Below are 22,588 nucleotides of genomic sequence, written 5' to 3' on the forward strand. Positions count from 1 at the left end.
CCATATTGACTAACTGGGTAGGTGTTAGTTAAAACTCTACCTTGTTGCCTCCATAATGACTAACAGGGTAGGTGTTAAAACTCTACCTAGTTTCCTCCATATTGACTAACAGGGTAGGTGTTAAAACTCTACCTAGTTTCCTCCATATTGACTAACAGGGTAGGTGTTAAAACTCTACCTAGTTGCCTCCATATTGACTAACTGGGTAGGTGTTAAAACTCTACCTAGTTTCCTCCATATTGACTAACAGGGTAGGTGTTAAAACTCTACCTAGTTGCCTCCATATTGACTAACAGGGTAGGTGTTAAAACTCTACCTAGTTGCCTCCATATTGACTAACTGGGTAGGTGTTAAAACTCTACCTAGTTGCCTCCATATTGACTAACGGGGTAGGTGTTAAAACTCTACCTAGTTGCCTCCATGTTGACTAACGGGGTAGGTGTTAAAACTCTACCTAGTTGCCTCCATATTGACTAACTGGGTAGGTGCTAGTTAAAACTCTACCTAGTTGCCTCCATAATGACTAACAGGGTAGGTGTTAAAACTCTACCTAGTTGCCTCCATATTGACTAACAGGGTAGGTGTTAAAACTCTACCTAGTTGCCTCCATATTGACTAACTGGGTAGGTGTTAGTTAAAACTACCTAGTTTCCTCCATATTGACTAACAGGGTAGGTGTTAGTTAAAACTACCTAGTTTCCTCCATATTGACTAACTGGGTAGGTGGTAAAACTCTACCTAGTTGCCTCCATATTGACTAACTGGGTAGGTGTTAATTAAAACTCTACCTAGTTGCCTCCATATTGACTAACAGGGTAGGTGTTAAAACTCTACCTAGTTGCCTCCATATTGACTAACTGGGTAGGTGTTAGTTAAAACTACGTAGTTTCCTCCATATTGACTAACAGGGTAGGTGTTAAAACTCTACCTAGTTGCCTCCATATTGACTAACTGGGTAGGTGTTAGTTAAAACTCGACCTTGTTGCCTCCATAATGACTAACAGGGTAGGTGTTAAAACTCTACCTAGTTTCCTCCATATTGACTAACAGGGTAGGTGTTAAAACTCTACCTAGTTTCCTCCATATTGACTAACAGGGTAGGTGTTAAAACTCTACCTAGTTGCCTCCATATTGACTAACTGGGTAGGTGTTAAAACTCTACCTAGTTTCCTCCATATTGACTAACAGGGTAGGTGTTAAAACTCTACCTAGTTGCCTCCATATTGACTAACAGGGTAGGTGTTAAAACTCTACCTAGTTGCCTCCATATTGACTAACTGGGTAGGTGTTAAAACTCTACCTAGTTGCCTCCATATTGACTAACGGGGTAGGTGTTAAAACTCTACCTAGTTGCCTCCATGTTGACTAACGGGGTAGGTGTTAAAACTCTACCTAGTTGCCTCCATATTGACTAACTGGGTAGGTGCTAGTTAAAACTCTACCTAGTTGCCTCCATAATGACTAACAGGGTAGGTGTTAAAACTCTACCTAGTTGCCTCCATATTGACTAACAGGGTAGGTGTTAAAACTCTACCTAGTTGCCTCCATATTGACTAACTGGGTAGGTGTTAGTTAAAACTACCTAGTTTCCTCCATATTGACTAACAGGGTAGGTGTTAAAACTCTACCTAGTTGCCTCCATATTGACTAACTGGGTAGGTGTTAGTTAAAACTACCTAGTTTCCTCCATATTGACTAACAGGGTAGGTGTTAAAACTCTACCTAGTTTCCTCCATATTGACTAACTGGGTAGGTGTTAAAACTCTACCTAGTTTCCTCCATATTGACTAACAGGGAAGGTGATAAAACTACCTAGTTGCCTCCATATTGACTAACTGGGTAGGTGGTAAAACTCTACCTAGTTTCCTCCATATTGCCTTCACTTATCCATTCGTGTCAGATCCGTGAAGGGGAGTTTGAAACTAGGAAAGAGGAGAGGGAGATAACCTTTCTGGAATGAAATGCAGCCAAGGCCTCAGCACTAACCTAAACCCAGTAGCCACAATGGTGAACCAACGACCACCTCTTGAAACGTGGACAACGGCTAGGTTTAGAGGGCACAAGATACACAGATACTGTGAAAACAGACTGAGAGACAACGAGAGAAACGGAGGCCAAGAAAAACAAGTGTTCATCTCAGCTGAAGGTAAGTGCTTTCTTAAGTGCCGTCATTATATCTCTTCTCTTCCAGTATCTTTTGCTTTCCTGTTTTTTTTTCTGCGGAGTGAATGAATGCTGAGGGAAAAAGCAGAGGCTGGGTCTTGGCTTTCTGGATTACTCCATTACCTTAAATGAGGGAGTTATGGAGAACAGAGGAGGCTGAGGAGATGGAGAACAGAAGAGGCTGAGGAGAGGGAGAACAGAGGAGGCTGAGGAGAGGGAGAACAGAGGAGGCTGAGGAGAGGGAGAACAGAGGAGGCTGAGGAGAGGGAGAACAGAGGAGGCTGAGGAGAGGGAGAACAGAGGAGGCTGAGGAGATGGAGAACAGAGGAGGCTGAGGAGATGGAGAACAGAGGAGACTGGGGAGATGGAGACCAGAGGAGGCTGAGGAGAGGGTGTGCTTAACTGTTTGCTTTATTAGGGTTTCCACAATGAGATACGGAGAGAGAGGGAGGTGAGGATAGAGACTAATCAAAAATAATTTTCTAGCAGTTCACTCGCTCCCAAAACACCCTTGTCGTACTCACTCTGTCTAAAGCTAAAGAGCTTGGATAGAAAAGCCCGGGATTCAATTGAAACTTGTCTCTTCTTGCTTGATGGTTTGTTTGCTTATTAGTGATGGAGACACAGACACATACAGTACCTCTCCTCCACTGTTCCTACCTCACCTCAGACCCATACAGTACCTCTCCTCACACATACAGTACCTCTCCTCCCCTGTTCCTACCTCACCTCAGACCCATACAGTACCTCTCCTCGGACACATACAGTACCTCTCCTCAGACACATAAAGTACCTCTCCTCAGACACATAAAGTACCTCACCTCAGACCCATACAGTACCTCTCCTCCACTGTTCCTACCTCACCTCAGACCCATACAGTACCTCTCCTCACACATACAGTACCTCTCCTCCCCTGTTCCTACCTCACCTCAGACCCATACAGTACCTCTCCTCGGACACATACAGTACCTCTCCTCAGACACATACAGTACCTCTCCTCAGATCCATACAGTACCTCTCCTCAGACCCATACAGTACCTTTCCTCCACTGTTCCTACCTCACCTCAGACACATACAGTACCTCTCCTCGGACACATACAGTACCTCTCCTCAGACACATACAGTACCTCTCCTCAGACACATACAGTACCTCTCCTCAGACACATACAGTACCTCTCCTCAGACACATACAGTACCTCTCCTCAGACACATACAGTACCTCTCCTCAGACACATACAGTACCTCTCCTCAGACCCATACAGTACCTCACCCCAGACCCATACAGTACCTCTCCTCCACTGTTCCTACCTCACCTCAGACACATACAGTACCTCTCCTCGGACACATACAGTACCTTTCCTCAGACACATACAGTACCTCACATCAGACACATACAGTACCTCTCCTCAGACACATACAGTACCTCTCCTCAGACACATACAGTACCTCTCCTCAGACACATACAGTACCTCTCCTCAGACACATACAGTACCTCTCCTCAGACACATACAGTACCTCTCCTCAGACACATACAGTACCTCTCCTCAGACCCATACAGTACCTCACCCCAGACCCATACAGTACCTCTCCTCCACTGTTCCTACCTCACCTCAGACACATACAGTACCTCTCCTCGGACACATACAGTACCTTTCCTCAGACACATACAGTACCTCACATCAGACACATACAGTACCTCTCCTCAGACACATACAGTACCTCTCCTCGGACACATACAGTACCTTTCCTCAGACACATACAGTACCTCACATCAGACACATACAGTACCTCACATCAGACACATACAGTACCTCTCCTCAGACACATACAGTACCTCTCCTCAGACACATACAGTACCTCTCCTCAGACACATACAGTACCTCTCCTCAGACACATACAGTACCTCTCCTCAGACATATACAGTACCTCTCCTCAGACACATACAGTACCTCTCCTCCACTGTTCCTACCTCACCTCAGACACATACAGTACCTCTCCTCGGACACATACAGTACCTTTCCTCAGACACATACAGTACCTCACATCAGACACATACAGTACCTCTCCTCACACATACAGTACCTCTCCTCACACATACAGTACCTCTCCTCACACATACAGTACCTCTCCTCAGACACATACAGTACCTCTCCTCAGACACATACAGTACCTCTCCTCAGACACATACAGTACCTCTCCTCAGACACATACAGTACCTCTCCTCAGACACATACAGTACCTCTCCTCAGACACATACAGTACCTCTCCTCAGACACATACAGTACCTCTCCTCAGACACATACAGTACCTCTCCTCAGACACATACAGTACCTCTCCTCAGACACATACAGTACCTCTTCTCAGACACATACAGTACCTCTCCTCCATTGTTCCTACCTCGCCTTAGCCAGTGAGTTGGACAAAACTATACACCCAAAGGCCCTGTTTGAAAACCCACAATGCATCCTTCCCTCCTTGAAGAAATCACAAATTCCACATGATTGGATAGGTAAAAATCGAGGGTTTCACTTCATAGCTCTCACCTATCCAGTCATCCAGTCAGGAAACACTGTCACCACTGATAAATCCACCATAATTGAGAATTTCAATAAGCATTTTTCTACGGCTGGCCATGCTTTCCACCTGGCTACTCCTACCCCGGTCAACAGCACTGCACCCCCCACAGCAACTCGCTCAAGCCTTCCCCATTTCTCCTTCTCCCAAATCCGTTCAGCTGATGTTCTGAATGAGCTGCAAAATCTGGACCCCTACAAATCAGCCGGGCTAGACAATCTGGACCCTTTCTTTCTAAAATTATCTGCAGAAATTGTTGCCACCCCTATTACAAGCCTGTTCAACCTCTCTTTCGTGTCGTCTGAGATTCCCAAAGATTGGAAAGCAGCTGCGGTCATCCCCCTCTTCAAAGGGGGTGACACTCTTGACCCAAACTGCTACAGACCTATATCTATCCTACCATGCCTTTCTAAGGTCTTCGAAAGCCAAGTCAACAAACAGATTACCGACCATTTCGAATCTCACCATACCTTCTCTGCTATGCAATCTGGTTTCAGAGCTGGTCATGGGTGCACCTCAGCCACGCTCAAGGTCCTAAATGATATCTTAACCGCCATCGATAAGAAACATTACTGTGCAGCCGTATTCATTGATCTGGCCAAGGCTTTCGACTCTGTCAATCACCACATCCTCATCGGCAGACTCGACAGCCTTGGTTTCTCAAATGATTGCCTCGCCTGGTTCACCAACTACTTCTCTGATAGAGTTCAGTGTGTCAAATCGGAGGGTCTGCTGTCCGGACCTCTGGCAGTCTCTATGGGGGTGCCACAGAGTTCAATTCTTGGACCGACTCTCTTCTCTGTATACATCAATGAGGTCGCTCTTGCTGCTGGTGAGTCTCTGATCCACCTCTACGCAGACGACACCATTCTGTATACTTCTGGCCCTTCTTTGGACACTGTGTTAACAACCCTCCAGGCAAGCTTCAATGCTATACAACTCTCCTTCCGTGGCCTCCAATTGCTCTTAAATACAAGTAAAACTAAATGCATGCTCTTCAACCGATCGCTACCTGCACCTACCCGCCTGTCCAACATCACTACTCTGGACGGCTCTGAATTAGAATATGTGGACAACTACAAATACTTAGGTGTCTGGTTAGACTGTAAACTCTCCTTCCAGACCCATATCAAACATCTCCAATCCAAAGTTAAATCTAGAATTGGCTTCCTATTTCGCAACAAAACATCCTTCACTCATGCTGCCAAACATACCCTTGTAAAACTGACCATCCTACCAATCCTCGACTTTGGCGATGTCATTTACAAAATAGCCTCCAATACCCTACTCAACAAATTGGATGCAGTCTATCACAGTGCAATCCGTTTTGTCACCAAAGCCCCATATACTACCCACCATTGCGACCTGTATGCTCTCGTTGCTGGCCCTCGCTTCATACTCGTCGCCAAACCCACTGGCTTCATGTCATCTACAAGACCCTGCTAGGTAAAGTCCCCCCTTATCTCAGCTCGCTGGTCACCATGGCATCTCCCACCTGTAGCACACGATCCAGCAGGTATATCTCTCTAGTCACCCCCAAAACCAATTATTTCTTTGGCCGCCTCTCCTTCCAGTTCTCTGCTGCCAATGACTGGAACGAACTACAAAAATCTCTGAAACTGGAAACACTTATCTCCCTTACTAGCTTTAAGCACCAACTGTCAGAGCAGCTCACATATTACTGCACCTGTACATAGCTCACCTATAATTTAGCCCAAACAACTACCTCTTTCCCAACTGTATTTTATTTATTTATTTTGCTCCTTTGCACCCCATTGTTTTTATTTCTACTTTACACATTCTTCAATTGCAAAACTACCATTCCAGTGTTTTACTCGCTATATTGTATTTACTTTGCCACCATGGCCTTTTTTGCCTTTACCTCCCTTCTCACCTCATTTGCTCACATTGTATATAGACTTGTTTATACTGTATTATTGACTGTATGTTTGTTTTACTCCATGTGTAACTCTGTGTCGTTGTATCTGTCGAACTGCTTTGCTTTATCTTGGCCAGGTCGCAATTGTAAATGAGAACTTGTTCTCAACTTGCCTACCTGGTTAAATAAAGGTAAAATAAAATAAAAAATAAACAAATAAATGTGAGATTAGTGGTCACTTCAAGGAAGGAAAGGCTGCTGGTCTGCTATCCCACCCTCCACCCCTACCTCCATCTCTCCCTACCTGCATCTTTACCTGCATCCTGCCTTCCCTCCTCCTCCACCACTACCTGCATCTTTACCTGCATCCTGCCTTCCCTCCTCCTCCACCCCTACCTGCATCTTTACCTGCATCCTGCCTTCCCTCCTCCTCCACCCCTACCTGCATCTTTACCTGCATCCTGCCTTCCCTCCTCCTCTACCCCTACCTGCATCTTTACCTGCATCCTGCCTTCCCTCCTCCTCCACCACCACTACCTGCATCTTTACCTGCATCCTGCCTTCCCTCCTCCTCCACCCCTACCTGCATCTTTACCTGCATCCTGCCTTCCCTCCTCCTCCACCCCTACCTGCATCTTTACCTGCATCCTGCCTTCCCTCCTCCTCCACCCCTACCTGCATATTTACCTGCATCCTGCCTTCCCTCCTCCTCCACCCCTACTTGCATCTTTACCTGCACCCCTCCATCCCACCTTCCCTCCTCCTCCACCCCTACCTGCATCTTTACCTGCACCCCTCCATCCCACCTTCCCTCCTCCTCCACCCCTACATGCATCTTTACCTGCACCCCTCCATCCCACCTTCCCTCCTCCTCCACCCCTACCTGCATCTTTACCTGCACCCCTCCAACCCACCTTCCCTCCTCCTCCACCCCTACCTGCATTTTTACCTGCACCCCTCCATCCTGCCTTCCCTCCTCCTCCACCCCTACCTGCATCTTTACCTGCATCCTGCCTTCCCTCCTCCTCCACCCCTACCTGCATCTTTACCTGCACCCCTCCATCCCACCTTCCCTCCTCCTCCACCCCTACATGCATCTTTACCTGCACCCCTCCATCCCACCTTCCCTCCTCCTCCACCCCTACCTGCATCTTTACCTGCACCCCTCCAACCCACCTTCCCTCCTCCTCCACCCCTACCTGCATTTTTACCTGCACCCCTCCATCCTGCCTTCCCTCCTCCTCCACCCCTACCTGCATCTTTACCTGCATCCTGCCTTCCCTCCTCCTCCACCCCTACCTGCATATTTACCTGCATCCTGCCTTCCCTCCTCCTCCACCCCTACTTGCATCTTTACCTGCACCCCTCCATCCCACCTTCCCTCCTCCTCCACCCCTACCTGCATCTTTACCTGCACCCCTCCATCCCACCTTCCCTCCTCCTCCACCCCTACATGCATCTTTACCTGCACCCCTCCATCCCACCTTCCCTCCTCCTCCACCCCTACCTGCATCTTTACCTGCACCCCTCCATCCCACCTTCCCTCCTCCTCCACCCCTACCTGCATCTTTACCTGCACCCCTCCAACCCACCTTCCCTCCTCCTCCACCCCTACCTGCATCTTTACCTGCACCCCTCCATCCCACCTTCCCTCCTCCTCCACCCCTACCTGCATCTTTGCCTGCACCCCTCCATCCCACCTTCCAGTCTTCCCTCCACCCCTCCCTACCTGGGCTGGCTCTCTGTGGCTAGGTTCTCTCCTCTCTGGTAGGCGTGATCAGCTATTTGGGTAGTGGATCTCTTCAGTATCTGCTTCAGCTCAGGCTCCAGGCGCTCCATGATGGCCTTGACAGCCTCAGGGATCTTCTTGAGCTTGGCCAGGCCTTTGATGAGGACGCCCATGAACTCTTGGGTGTTCTCCTCCGGGTGCACGTCAGGGTCCTCGCGGGCCTCGTGGTGCGCCTGCAGCTCACGCACTGAAAGAGGGAGTGATGCAGAATGAGAGAAGTGAGAGAGATAGAGAGATAGAAAACATGGGAAGTGACAGAGGGAGAGAAAGATACACAAACACACCCCACAGAGCCCCAGGACAGCAGCACAATTAGACCCAACCAAATCATGAGAAAACAAAAAGATAATTACTTGACACATTGGAAAGAATTTACAAAAAAACAGAGCAAACTAGAATGCTATTTGGCCCTAAACAGAGTGTACACAGCAGCAGAATACCTGACCACTGTCACTGACCCAAACTTAAGGAAAGCTTTAACTATGTAAAGGCTCAGTGAGCATAGCCTTGCTATTGAGAAAGGCCGCGTAGGCAGACATGGCTCTCAAGAGAAGACAGGCTATGTGCTCACTGCCCACAAAATGAGGTGGAAAACTGAGCCGCACTTCCTAACATCCTGACCAATGTATGACCATATTAGAGAGAAATATTTCCCTCACATTGCACAGATCCACAAAGAATTCGAATACAAATCCATTTTTGATAAACTCCCATATATACTGAGACATCACAGCAGCAAGATTTTTGACCTGTTGCCACAAGAAAAGGGCAACCAATGAAGAACAAACACCATTGTAAATACACCCCATATTTATGCTTATATATTTTCCCTTGTGTACTTTAACCATTTGTACATTGTTACAACACTGTATATATGTATATATATATATATATATAATATGAAATTTGTAATGTCTTCATTGTTTTGAAACTTCTGTATGTGTAATGTTCACTGTTAATTTGTATTGTTTATATCACTTTTGTATATTATCTACCTCACTTGCTTTGGCAATGTTAACACACGTTTCCCCTGCTAATAAAGCACCTTGAATTGTATTGATACTAGAGCTACAGGATGTGGTACTATTTGAAAGCCAACATACTCATGAAACTTTCTAGAGACACATGAAAGAATGAGTTGTTATAGTTGTAACCATCATCATCCATCTTCATAAACATCATCCTAGTCCTACTGTCATCTCTTTCCTCTCAATGCTATACAGTATTATCATCACCATAACAACCCCGTGCATCTCACCACTCACCACTAGGCGAGCACCTCTTCCTCATCATCACAAACTTGTGAGTGTTTGGATCAAATGAAAACATCCCCACAATACCTCTTCACCTTTACCTCCCTGATCAGCACCTCAACCCCTCTCTCGCTAAATTGAGAGTAACAGCAGGGCTACGTTCTAATTCCAGTCTGATGATACAGCCTCCGTTTCCCCTTCAAAGCGTTGGAAGCGGGGTACGTTAAGAGAGTTAATGTTTATGTGACGTTAATAGACTTTATTTCTCCTGCCAGCGACTGTAGTTTTTTCACGTCATAATCACTACAATTACCAGCTACTAAATGATGTGCGCTGAGGCCATTAGACGAAGCAGCGTTATCGACAAAAGCTGGAGAGTTATGCTTTCGTCATCGCGGCACATGGCACTTAGCACGCGGCGGCGGCTAATTGCTTGCGTTTTGCCGTAATAATGTGAGAGGGAAGTGCAGTTAGCGCAGGGAAATGACTTAGGCCCTAGGTGTGAATTAAGAGGCTTCTCTCTCTCTCTACCCGAGTTAGTCAACTGACTCCATCAACAAACAGCAGCAATTATAGGGGAGAGAGTCATCAGTGGGATGGTAGGCTCAGAGGAGGAGACAGGGGGTTGGTAGAGGGAAGATTGGCAGAAGGACAGGGGTAAGGAGAGGGGTTAGGGGTTTCTAAGGCTGGCATTGCGACTGTATTGGAGGTGTGGCTGGCAAAAGGATAGAGGTTAGTGGGGCGAAGAAGAGTGGGGGTCTGGTAATGGCATAGGGACAGAGGTTAGTGGGGAGAGGAAGAGTGGGGGTCTGGTAATGGCATAGGGACAGAGGTTAGTGGGGAGAGGAAGAGTGGGGGTCTGGTAATGGCATAGGGACAGAGGTTAGTGGGGAGAGGAAGAGTGGGGGTCTGGTAATGGCATAGGGACAGAGGTTAGTGGGGAGAGGAAGAGTGGGGGTCTGGTAATGGCATAGGGACAGAGGTTGGTGGGGAGAGGAAGAGTGGGGGTCTGGTAATGGCATAGGGACAGAGGTTGGTGGGGAGAGGAAGAGTGGGGATCTGGTAATGGCATAGGGACAGAGGTTAGTGGGGAGAGGAAGAGTGGGGATCTGGTAATGGCATAGGGACAGAGGTTAGTGGGGGTCTGGATTCATTCAAACAAACGTGCTTGAATGGGTTGAGTGGATGGGTGGGTAGGGCCTGGGAGAAAGTTGCAGAGAGAGAGAGAGATGACCAAGATCTCAAGAAAAAATAACTAGACCAGAAAGAAGCTTTTCTTTTTATTTGACCTTTATTTAACTAGGCAAGTCAGTTAACAACAAATTATTATTTACAATGACGGCCCAGGAACAGTGGGTTAACTGCCTTGTTCAGAGGAACAGTGGGTTAACTGCCTTGTTCAGGGGAAGAGTGGGTTAACTGCCTTGTTCAGGGGAAGAGTGGGTTAACTGCCTGGTTCAGGGGAACAGTGGGTTAACTGCCTTGTTCAGGGGAACAGTGGGTTAACTGCCTTGTTCAGGGGAACAGTGGGTTAACTGCCTCGTTCAGGGGAACAGTAGGTTAACTGCCTCGTTCAGGGGAACAGTGGGTTAACTGCCTTGTTCAGAGGAACAGTGGGTTAACTGCCTTGTTCAGAGGAACAGTGGGTTAACTGCCTTGTTCAGAGGAACAGTGGGTTAACTGCCTTGTTCAGAGGAACAGTGGGTTAACTGCCTTGTTCAGAGGAACAGTGGGTTAACTGCCTTGTTCAGAGGAACAGTGGGTTAACTGCCTTGTTCAGAGGAACAGTGGGTTAACTGCCTTGTTCAGAGGAACAGTGGGTTAACTGCCTTGTTCAGAGGAACAGTGGGTTAACTGCCTTGTTCAGGGGAAGAGTGGGTTAACTGCCTTGTTCAGAGGAACAGTGGGTTAACTGCCTTGTTCAGAGGAACAGTGGGTTAACTGCCTTGTTCAGAGGAACAGTGGGTTAACTGCCTTGTTCAGAGGAACAGTGGGTTAACTGCCTTGTTCAGAGGAACAGTGGGTTAACTGCCTTGTTCAGAGGAACAGTGGGTCAACTGCCTTGTTCAGGGGAACAGTGGGTTAACTGCCTTGTTCAGGGGAACAGTGGGTTAACTGCCTTGTTCAGAGGAACAGTGGGTTAACTGCCTTGTTCAGAGGAACAGTGGGTCAACTGCCTTGTTCAGGGGAACAGTGGGTTAACTGCCTTGTTCAGGGGAACAGTGGGTTAACTGCCTTGTTCAGGGGAACAGTGGGTCAACTGCCTTGTTCAGGGGAACAGTGGGTCAACTGCCTTGTTCAGGGGAACAGTGGGTTAACTGCCTTGTTCAGAGGAACAGTGGGTTAACTGCCTTGTTCAGGGGAACAGTGGGTTAACTGCCTTGTTCAGAGGAACAGTGGGTTAACTGCCTTGTTCAGAGGAACAGTGGGTTAACTGCCTTGTTCAGGGGCAGAACGACAGATTTTTACCTTGTCAGCCTGATCTTGCAACCTTTCAGTTACAAGTCCAACGCTCTAACTACTAGGCTACCTGCCGCCTTGGGCATCTTAATCATCTTCTTGGTGTTTTCGCAGCTCCACAACCAGGGAATGTCATCAACACACTATAACAAACTCCACAACCAGGGAATGTCATCAACACACTATAACAAACTCCACAACCAGGGAATGTCATCAACACACTATAACAAACTCCACAACCAGGGAATGTCATCAACACACTATAACAAACTCCCCTGTAGACGCTGTAGGTAACTGTTCCACTGTGGCTTATGAGCATAATGAATGTTATCCACCCCACTGTGCTGACAGGAATACATGGTGACTAATGGGAGATATGGAGGGGTGGCAGCTGATGATGATGTTATGAAAACGTATGTACTCGTATGATAACGCCCTAATAATGCTGTGATGTATGAACGAGTATGATAATGCCCATATAATGTGGTGATGTATGTACTTGTACGATAACGCCCTAATAATGCTGTGATGTATGAACGAGTACGATAACGCCCTAATAATGCTGTGATGTATGTACTGTGCTGCAAGGGGGAGGAAATATGAGGCACAGATGGAAGAGATGGAAGCAGGGAGAAGGTGTGCGTGTCATGCGTTAGTGCTTCTGTGTGTGTGTGCATGTGCTTGCTGGCGTGTGAATGCCATCAGTGGAGTGTGTGTGAGAGGCAGTGTTATGTACGAGGTGTGTTGAGCCTGCAGCGTTCTCTGGTACACACTCCTAATGACATGCTAATGGATGTAATAACTGCAGCAGTACAGATCCCTGCTAATGATTTCATTATCACTGGGAGCATCGGCAGAATGGAGCGACAGTAGAACACTAACCTGACAACTCTACCACTGTGCTATCCAGGAGACAACTATGTTCCAATAGTTCTCATCAAGCCTCTACAGTATCTCTCTCTCCATCTACACCATGTTCTCTTTTCTATCTATCCATCTCAACTCCTCTCCACTCAATATCCAGTTCTCTCCAGTTTCTTACCCACATTATCTCACTGGCTCTCTGTCCCCGTCCCTCCCTCTCTCTGTCCCCGTCCCTCCCTCTCTCTGTCCCCGTCCCTCCCTCTCTCTGTCCCCGTCCCTCCCTCTCTCTGTCCCCGTCCCTTCCTCTCTCTGTCCCCGTCCCTTCCTCTCTCTGTCCCCGTCCCTTCCGCTCTCTGTCCCCGTCCCTCCCTCTCTCTGTCCCCGTCCCTCCCTCTCTCTGTCCCCGTCCCTTCCTCTCTCTGTCCCCGTCCCTTCCTCTCTCTGTCCCCGTCCCTCCCTCTCTCTGTCCCCGTCCCTTCCTCTCTCTGTCCCCGTCCCTTCCTCTCTCTGTCCCCGTCCCTTCCTCTCTCTGTCCCCGTCCCTTCCTCGTCTCCCTCCTCCATGACCCCCCTCTCCCTCTCTTATCCAGTAGTATTCCTAAAGCCATTCTACTGGTGGTAATGAAGTAAGGTCAGCACAATCAACTGCACCAAAACCTTCCTTTATTAGGTTGGTATAGTGTGCAGGCCCTCATTTGGATGTGTGTTGGACTACCAAGGCTACTTACTGCTGGTGGTCCCTGGGGTGCTGAACTGGGAGGAGTCCATCATCTTGCGAGGGGTGGACAGGCTGCTGACGTCCAGCTGGGGCAGAGGGGACGTGTCTTTGGTTGTAGAGCTGGAGAGAGTTGGGAAGAGCATCATCAGTCACCATCATCACCATCATCCTCGTTACAAAATTACAATTCAATAAATAAATAAATACAAATTGCATTTATTTTCAATGACTTCACTAAACTGAAAAGTAGAAGCTACTTATTTCAAAATGTTAAATTAATCTTCCTGAATTGTCTGGCTTCAATTTGAATTGAGCCCAACCCTGCTACGCACAACGACAACATTCACCTGAGAGACAAGCAGAGCTTTATAATGAACCTGTTAACAACCTGGATGAACAGAGTCAGCCATGTACCTGTACCTCCACACAGTGTTGAGTGTAGCCCTGTACCTCCACACAGTGTTGAGTGTAGCCCTGTACCTCCACACAGTGTTGAGTGTAGCCCTGTACCTCCACACAGTGTTGAGTGTAGCCCTGTACCTCCACAGTGTTGAGTGTAGCCCTGTACCTCCACACAGTGTTGAGTGTAGCCCTGTACCTCCACACAGTGTTGAGTGTAGCCCTGTTCCTCCACACAGTGTTGAGTGTAGCCCTGTTCCTCCACACAGTGTTGAGTGTAGCCCTGTACCTCCACACAGTGTTGAGTGTTGCCCTGTACCTCCACAGTGTTGAGTGTAGCCCTGTACCTCCACACAGTGTTGAGTGTAGCCCTGTTCCTCCACACAGTGTTGAGTGTAGCCCTGTACCTCCACACAGTGTTGAGTGTAGCCCTGTACCTCCACAGTGTTGAGTGTTGCCCTGTACCTCCACACAGTGTTGAGTGTAGCCCTGTACCTCCACACAGTGTTGAGTGTAGCCCTGCTTAGTGAGTGTTGAGTGTAGCCCTGTACCTCCACACAGTGTTGAGTGTTGCCCTGTACCACCACAGTGTTGAGTGTTGCCCTGTACCTCCACACAGTGTTGAGTGTAGCCCTGTACCTCCACACAGTGTTGAGTGTAGCCCTGCTTAGTGAGTGTTGAGTGTAGCCCTGTACCACCACAGTGTTGAGTGTAGCCCTGTACCTCCACAGTGTTGAGTGTTGCCCTGTACCTCCACACAGTGTTGAGTGTAGCCCTGTACCTCCACACAGTGTTGAGTGTAGCCCTGCTTAGTGAGTGTTGAGTGTAGCCCTGTACCTCCACACAGTGTTGAGTGTAGCCCTGCTTAGTGAGTGTTGAGTGTAGCCCTGTACCTCCACACAGTGTTGAGTGTAGCCCTGCTTAGTGAGTGTTGAGTGTAGCCCTGCTTAGTGAGTGTTGAGTGTAGCCCTGCTTAGTGAGTGTTGAGTGTAGCCCTGCTTAGTGAGTGTTGAGTGTAGCCCTGTAACTCCAGTGTTGAGTGTAGCCCTGTAACTCCAGTGTTGAGTGTAGCCCTGCTTAGTGAGTGTTGAGTGTAGCCCTGCTTAGTGAGTGTTGAGTGTAGCCCTGTAACTCCAGTGTTGAGTGTAGCCCTGTAACTCCAGTGTTGAGTGTAGCCCTGCTTAGTGAGTGTTGAGTGTAGCCCTGTAACTCCAGTGTTGAGTGTAGCCCTGTAACTCCAGTGTTGAGTGTAGCCCTGCTTAGTGAGTGTTGAGTGTAGCCCTGTAACTCCAGTGTTGAGTGTAGCCCTGTACCTCCACACAGTGTTGAGTGTAGCCCTGTACCTCCACACAGTGTTGAGTGTAGCCCTGCTTAGTGAGTGTTGAGTGTAGCCCTGTACCTCCACACAGTGTTGAGTGTTGCCCTGTACCTCCACACAGTGTTGAGTGTAGCCCTGTACCTCCACACTGTACCTCCACACCTCCAACGCACAGTGAACACCCATACACTTCAGACTCCCAAAGCTTTTATTCTGAAGTGAAAACAACTACTTCCAATGCACAGTGAACACCCATACACTTCAGACTCCCAAAGCTTTTATTCTGAAGTGAAAACAACTACTTCCAACGCACAGTGAACACCCATACACTTCAGACTCCCAAAGCTTTTATTCTGAAGTGAAAACAACACCCATACACTTCAGACTCCCAAAGCTTTTATTCTGAAGTGAAAACAACTACTTCCAACGCACAGTGAACACCCATACACTTCAGACTCCCAAAGCTTTTATTCTGAAGTGAAAACAACTACTTCCAACGCACAGTGAACACCCATACACTTCAGACTCCCAAAGCTCTTATTCTGAAGTGAAAACAACTACTTCCAACGCAGAGTGAACACCCATACACTTCAGACTTCCAAAGCTCTTATTCTGAAGTGAAAACAACTACTTCCAACGCACAGTGAACACCCATACACTTCAGACTCCCAAAGCTCTTATTCTGAAGTGAAAACAACTACTTCCAACGCACAGTGAACACCCATACACTTCAGACTCCCAAAGCTTTTATTCTGAAGTGAAAACAACTACTTCCAACGCACAGTGAACACCCATACACTTCAGACTCCCAAAGCTTTTATTCTGAAGTGAAAACAACTACTTCCAACGCACAGTGAACACCCATACACTTCAGACTCCCAAAGCTACTACTTCCAATCTCTACTGAGATCTGGTGTTTGAGTCCTTGCCCTACTAGAATACTGCAAATTATAAACATTACATTCCCTCTGTTGACTGCACTTGAATTGGGATTGACCCCCACTCTGATCTCCCTGACCAAACGTCACAGCATGTTCCTAACAACTCACACCTCTGCCCCACTCCCAGTCCCCCCCCCCCCCCCCCTCTCTCCAGGCCACTCACCCCCCTCTCCCTCCCCTGCTCCAGGCCACTCACCCCCCCCCTCTCCCTCCCCTTCTCCAGGCCACTCACCCCCCCCCTCCCTCCCCTTCTCCAGGCCACTCACCCCCTCTCCCTCCCCTTCTCCAGGCCACTCACCCCCTCTCCCTCCCCTTCTCCAGGCCACTCACACCCTCTCCCCCCCTTCTCCAGGCCACTCACCCCCCCCTCTCCCTCCCCTTCTCCAGGCCACTCACCCCCCCTCTCCAGGCCACTCACCCCCCCCTCTCCCTTCCCTTCTCCAGGCCACTCCCCCCCCCCTCTCCCTCCCCAGGCCACTCCCCCCCTCCCTCCCCTTCTCCAGGCCACTCACCCCCTCTCCCTCCCCTTCACCAGGCCACTCACCCCCCCCTCACCCTCCCCTTCTCCAGGCCACTCACCCCCCGTGGCGTCCCTGGTTCTTGTCCTTGTTCTTGGTCCCCAGGCGGCTGGTAGACTTGATGTAGAGGTGCCGGTGCAGCTCGTCGATGAGGACCACGTGGATGTTGAGCTTCTTACTGTGGAGCTCCAGACGCAGGTCCCCCAGACCCTCCACCTGCAGCAGGGGGCCCTCCAGAGACTCCACCGCTGACACCTGCACAAGGGGGACCACAGGAGACACACCTGAATAGATCTAGCTAGACACCTTGGAATGTAGGGGAGACCTGAACACAGCTCCAGGTACCTGGTGTGTTATCCACTAGTACTCACTGTATATCTGAATACACCTGGCAACACTTCAGAAGACAGTATTTTGATGGGGACCACAGGGACATGTTTATTAGGACACGCAATGGACAGACAAATAATGCAACACCAACAACACTGCTGCTGTATGTAGAACGTTCTAAATGCTTTACATTGTAGTCATTTAACAGACACTCTTATTCAGACAGACTTACAGGAGCATTTAGGGTTCAGTGTCTTGCTCAAGGACACAGACAGATTCTTCACCTAGTCGGCTCTGTGTTTCAAACCAGCGACCTTTCAGTGACTGGCCCAACACAAGGCTACCAGCCACCCCAAGTGCCCACTGCCCAGCCCCCACTGCCCAGCCCCCACTGCCCAGCCCCCACTGCCCAGCCCCCACTGCCCAGCCCCCACTGCCCAGCCCTCACTGCCCAGCCCTCACTGCCCAGCCCTCACTGCCCAGCCCTCACTGCCCAGCCCTCACTGCCCAGCCCTCACTGCCCAGCCCTCACTGCCCAGTCCCCACTGCCCAGTCCCCACTGCCCAACATAACAGCATTTTAGGGGAAAACTTAAGGAATGCAGACTATGCACCCAACACCAAACTACATCCAGGCTCTCCTCTCTCAAAGTTCCTGGCTTTCTCTCTCTCTCCATCCATCTGTCCCTCTCTCTCCGTCCGTCCCCCTCTCTCCTCCCGTCTCATTTTTCATTAGCATTGTGGTTATGGCGTGTTTATATTGAATAAATCTTCATGGTGGTTAATGAGTGGTTTTTATTAGAGTGGGCTAATGGCTGGATGACAGCACTCCAGAGAGCCATCACAGACTGTGTGTGTATCACCGGGCAGGACGGACAGGAGGAAAGGAAGTGAGGGCCATAGGTCAAGTATGTGTTGATGCAAATCAGTGCAGCATTAGCCAAAAGATGTGCTAATGCTGTGCATGATCAGCCCCCGTCAGCTTAATAGAATAACTCTGCATGCCTCTGTGTTCCTCACTGTGTGGTGAAGGTATACGTTGGTGTGTGTGTCAGTACGCATATGCTGTAACTAACTGTGAGTGGGTGTGACCAATGTGTATGCGTCTGTGTGTATGTCTATAAGTACGTGTGTGTCAACAGTCCACAAGTGCATACGTGCGTGCATGTGTGTATGCCTTGTGTGTGTGTCCTTGAGTGTGTGTGACTCATTACCAGTGGTCCGGGATGACAGAAGAAGGCTGGTTAACATCGTTAGGGAGCCCAGGCTGTCAAGATAATCAACTATAAGAGGCTTCCTGAGAGTTAGCAGGATGGGGAGAGAGGGAGACTCACAGGAGGGGGAGGAGAGAAGGAGTACATGTGACAGCCCGTCACTGGCCTCTCTGGTGCACACTGGGCTCAGACGGGGTGTGTGTGTGTGTGTGTGTGTGTGTAGGATAGGAGTGGAGAAGAGAGACTTTTTTTGGAAAGTGAACCAGTCCTGTCCCTCACTAACCCCATGGGGTCTTGTAACACTGCCATTCAGCTGAGGCAGAAAGAGAGCAGTGGGAATACTAATAGTCAAGCAGAGAAAGAGAGACAGAGAGAGAGAGAGAGAGAGAGGAGAGAGAGAGAGAGAGAGAGAGAGAGAGAGAGGAGAGAGAGAGAGAGAGGAGAGAGAGAGAGAGAGAGGAGAGAGAGAGAGAGAGAGAGAAAGCTGAGGGAGGGCTAGAGGAGGAGGGGATGGAGAGAGAGAGACAGAGGAGAGAGGAGAGAGAAAGACAGAGAAAGAGAGAGAAAGCTGAGGGAGGGCTAGAGGAGGAGGGGATGGAGAGAGAGTGTGAAAGTGAGGGAGACGTTAATCTGACAGATGAGCGGGGTAATGAGTGACAGCATGTCTGGAATGAACACATCAGGGAGTCTCACAGGATTGACAGAGACAGTATGGACTTTCAACAGACCGGAGAGAGAGAGAGCGAAAGGGTGATGAGCAGAGAGAGCTGAGAGAGCTGAGAGAGAGAGAGAGAGCTGAGAGAGGGGGGAGAGAGCTGAGAGAGGGGGGAGAGAGCTGAGAGAGAGAGAAGAGAGCGGAGAGAGAGAGAAGAGAGCGGAGAGAGAGAGAAGAGAGCAGAGAGAGGGGAGAGAGCAGAGAGAGGAGAGAGCTGAGAGAGGGGGGAGAGAGCGGAGAGAGGGGAGAGTGATGGGAAGAGAGGGAGATCTGAGACGGTGGAAAGGGAGAGCAAAACAAAAAGTTAACCAATAAAAAGGTAGAGAGACAGAGAGATAACTGTTGCAGCCGCTCTCCTACTGAGAGGCAAATTGAAACACCTAGCTTAAAATGGACACTGACAGTCTTCTGTGAAAGCAATGTAATGAGGCACAGACCTGACTCACTGAGTTTCCTTAGATTAGCCTCCGTCAGACTGTTCCAGGGACAGCTTCAACTTGAGTTAGGGTCAACATCAGCTCTTGTCTAGCACCTATCAAACAAGATAGGATCCTTCTTGCATAGAGTACAGTGGCCCAGTTCCAATACTGTTATAAATCCATCCTTCTTTCCTGGAGGTCACTGATCTAACACAGTTGGATATGTGAGAGCAAGGACTCCACACCATTACATAGGCTTGGGCCAGTGGAGGCTGGTGGGAAGAGCTATAGAAGGACGGGCTCCATAAATTTGATACCGTTCCATTTTTATTCCATTCCAGCCATTACAATGAGCCTGTCCTTCTATAGCTCCTCCCACCAGCGTAGATGTTCACGCAGGGATTTCTGGTATAACCGGAGTAGCACACAAGTGGCCGCTAAAAAACTAAAAACATTGCTTTCCCAGAATACTAAAAAGAAATTGCACAAGTAATAGCGAAATCATATAGAAGATGTTAGCTAAATGCTAACAAGCGAAAACTAACATAAAATAATTGTAGACAGGCAAATCCAGCTCATGAAGTTATACAAGCATAGCTCATTTTCGGTGAGTGTGGACATTTACAAGTGAAAGTCAATGAGAGCAAGTGCAAATAAAAAAGTAGTGATGCATGTTTTTCAGAGGGAAGAGCAGCATGTGAACACGGAGCAGAGGGGAGAGAAAACGCTAGTCGGAAGCACAGGGACAAAATGGCAGCTGTACAGACAACCCATACAGAGCTCTGACTTACTCCTCAAACACGGCAGAAAGCCGTTATAAGATATCTGATAGCAAATATTTAGCAGTGAATTACACACAAGTGTAACTTCCTCACCTCACATGCGCCACACAACAGACACTCAGTGACAGATATAGAACGCTCTGGACTGACCAGCTCCTGTTGTTTTCTCCTGTCGTGGACTGACCGGCTCCTGTTGTTTTCTCCTGTCGTGGACTGACCGGCTCCTGTTGTGGACTGACCGGCTCCTGTTGTGGACTGACCGGCTCCTGTTGTGGACTGACCGGCTCCTGTTGTGGACTGACCGGCTCCTGTTGTGGACTGACCGGCTCCCGTTGTGGACTGACCGGCTCCCGTTGTGGACTGACCGGCTGCCGTTGTGGACTGACCGGCTCCCGTTGTGGACTGACCGGCTCCCGTTGTGGACTGACCGGCTCCCGTTGTGCTGTTAGGGACTGACCGGCTCCCGTTGTGCTGTTAGGGACTGACCGGCTCCCGTTGTGCTGTTAGGGACTGACCGGCTCCCGTTGTGCTGTTAGGGACTGACCGGCTCCCGTTGTGCTGTTAGGGACTGACCGGCTCCCGTTGTGCTGTTAGGGACTGACCGGCTCCCGTTGTGCTGTTAGGGACTGACCGGCTCCCGTTGTGCTGTTAGGGACTGACCGGCTCACGTTGTGCTGTTAGGGACTGACCGGCTCACGTTGTGCTGTTAGGGACTGACCGGCTCACGTTGTGCTGTTAGGGACTGACCGGCTCACGTTGTGCTGTTAGGGACTGACCAGCTCCCGTTGTGCTGTTAGGGACTGACCAGCTCCCGTTGTGCTGTTAGGGACTGACCAGCTCCCGTTGTGCTGTTAGGGACTGACCAGCTCCCGTTGTGCTGTTAGGGACTTACTTTTTGGCATAAGCCATCCATGTCTAAATACAGTCAAGCATTTTAGATATAAAATTAAATAAAGGGTGCCTTGAATAATGAAACAATAAATAAACCACAACATGTCAGCTAATGTGATTCAATTCATAAATGGGAAAGGGGGAGTCCCTAGTCCGTTGTCCAATTGAATGTATTCAACTGAAATGTGTCTTCTGCATTTAACCCAACCCCTCAGAATCAGAAAGGTGCGGGGGGGCTGCCATAATCAAAACATCTTCAGCACCCGGGGAACAGTGGGTTAACTGCCTTGCTCAGGGGCAGAATGACAGATTTTTACCTTGTCAGCTCCATTCGATTACTGGCCCAACGCTATAACCACTAGGCTACCTACTGCCCCTATGCATTTGACTGTTTTTAATATTGGCTGTACTAGAGACTTAATGTTTTTTTAATAGAACAGACTATATGGGATTGATTATAATTATATTTTTAAATTATAGCACTTATTGTGCAGTTTATACTTTTAGAAATGTTATTAAATTGATTAATATTATGGTGTTTCTATTCCAAGAAAAAAGAAAATGCATTTTACAGTAGCCTCAGGGTTTCTGTTAGGAAAATATGGCGCTGTACAACGTGACAAGTTGGGAGTAGGCCTAGGCTACTAAGTCATTGCGAGTTGAGAGAAAAATTATCCTAACATTTCCTCACCCTAATTGTAGGCTGACCAATATCCAAACGGAAATTCAGTGAAAATAAAAATCTGATTGATTTATCAAGACCAGTCCCCATAGTTGTCTCAAAGCATCGCAAAACGGTGCTGAATAGTTAACCACACGCGGGTAGGCTATTGCTTCAAATCCTATTATAACAATTGGATGACTTTGGGTGTTTCAGTAAGCAACAATATGTTGCCTTCATTAGCCTACTTTATTCTAATATTTATGTCATTCAGTGATATTTATTCTCACAGTAACTCGTTATGGGTCCATCCAGAAGTGGTTAGAAAACAGTGCATTTGGTGGGCTATGCAAAGATATGGGAGTAGTGACATGCCTCGCAAACATTATAAGTCTCTAAACTCGGCAAGAGTCTATTGTCCTGTCTGATAGCCCATCAAGGGTGGCTGGCTTCTTTTGTATTCTTTAATCTCCAGCTCAGAGAAGTGTGTTTCTATTCCAACAAAAAAAACAGACTTGAATAATTAAACAGTAAATAAACTGGAAAATGTCAGCTGAAGCAACTGAATTCAGGAATTCATTCAAAATATGTTAAAGCTTTCTTTTGTTGAGAAACTGACAATACAACAATACATTGATTTTCTCAGCAAGGTTTTACCCATGGTTCTGGAGCTGGGGGGGAAGAGCAACTGTAGCTGAGATG

General features: G+C 48.3%; 1 protein-coding gene across 1 annotated transcript in view; it reads right to left on the minus strand.

The window, feature by feature from the left end:
• Positions 1 to 22,588, minus strand: part of LOC110513021 (exocyst complex component 4) — a 234,029-nt gene that overhangs the window by 203,592 nt on the left and 7,849 nt on the right. The window contains exons 4-6 of the mRNA XM_090199128.1: positions 16,937 to 17,130; positions 13,710 to 13,819; positions 8,346 to 8,592 (exon numbers count right to left, since the gene is read on the minus strand). Coding sequence (XP_090055254.1) covers positions 8,346 to 8,592; positions 13,710 to 13,819; positions 16,937 to 17,130 — 551 coding nt within the window. The remainder of the gene's footprint in view (positions 1 to 8,345; positions 8,593 to 13,709; positions 13,820 to 16,936; positions 17,131 to 22,588) is intronic.

Source organism: Oncorhynchus mykiss, chromosome 15 (assembly GCF_057628025.1).
Source record: "Oncorhynchus mykiss isolate SJ-2025 chromosome 15, ASM5762802v1, whole genome shotgun sequence".
In the NCBI taxonomy this organism is placed as follows: domain Eukaryota; kingdom Metazoa; phylum Chordata; class Actinopteri; order Salmoniformes; family Salmonidae; genus Oncorhynchus; species Oncorhynchus mykiss.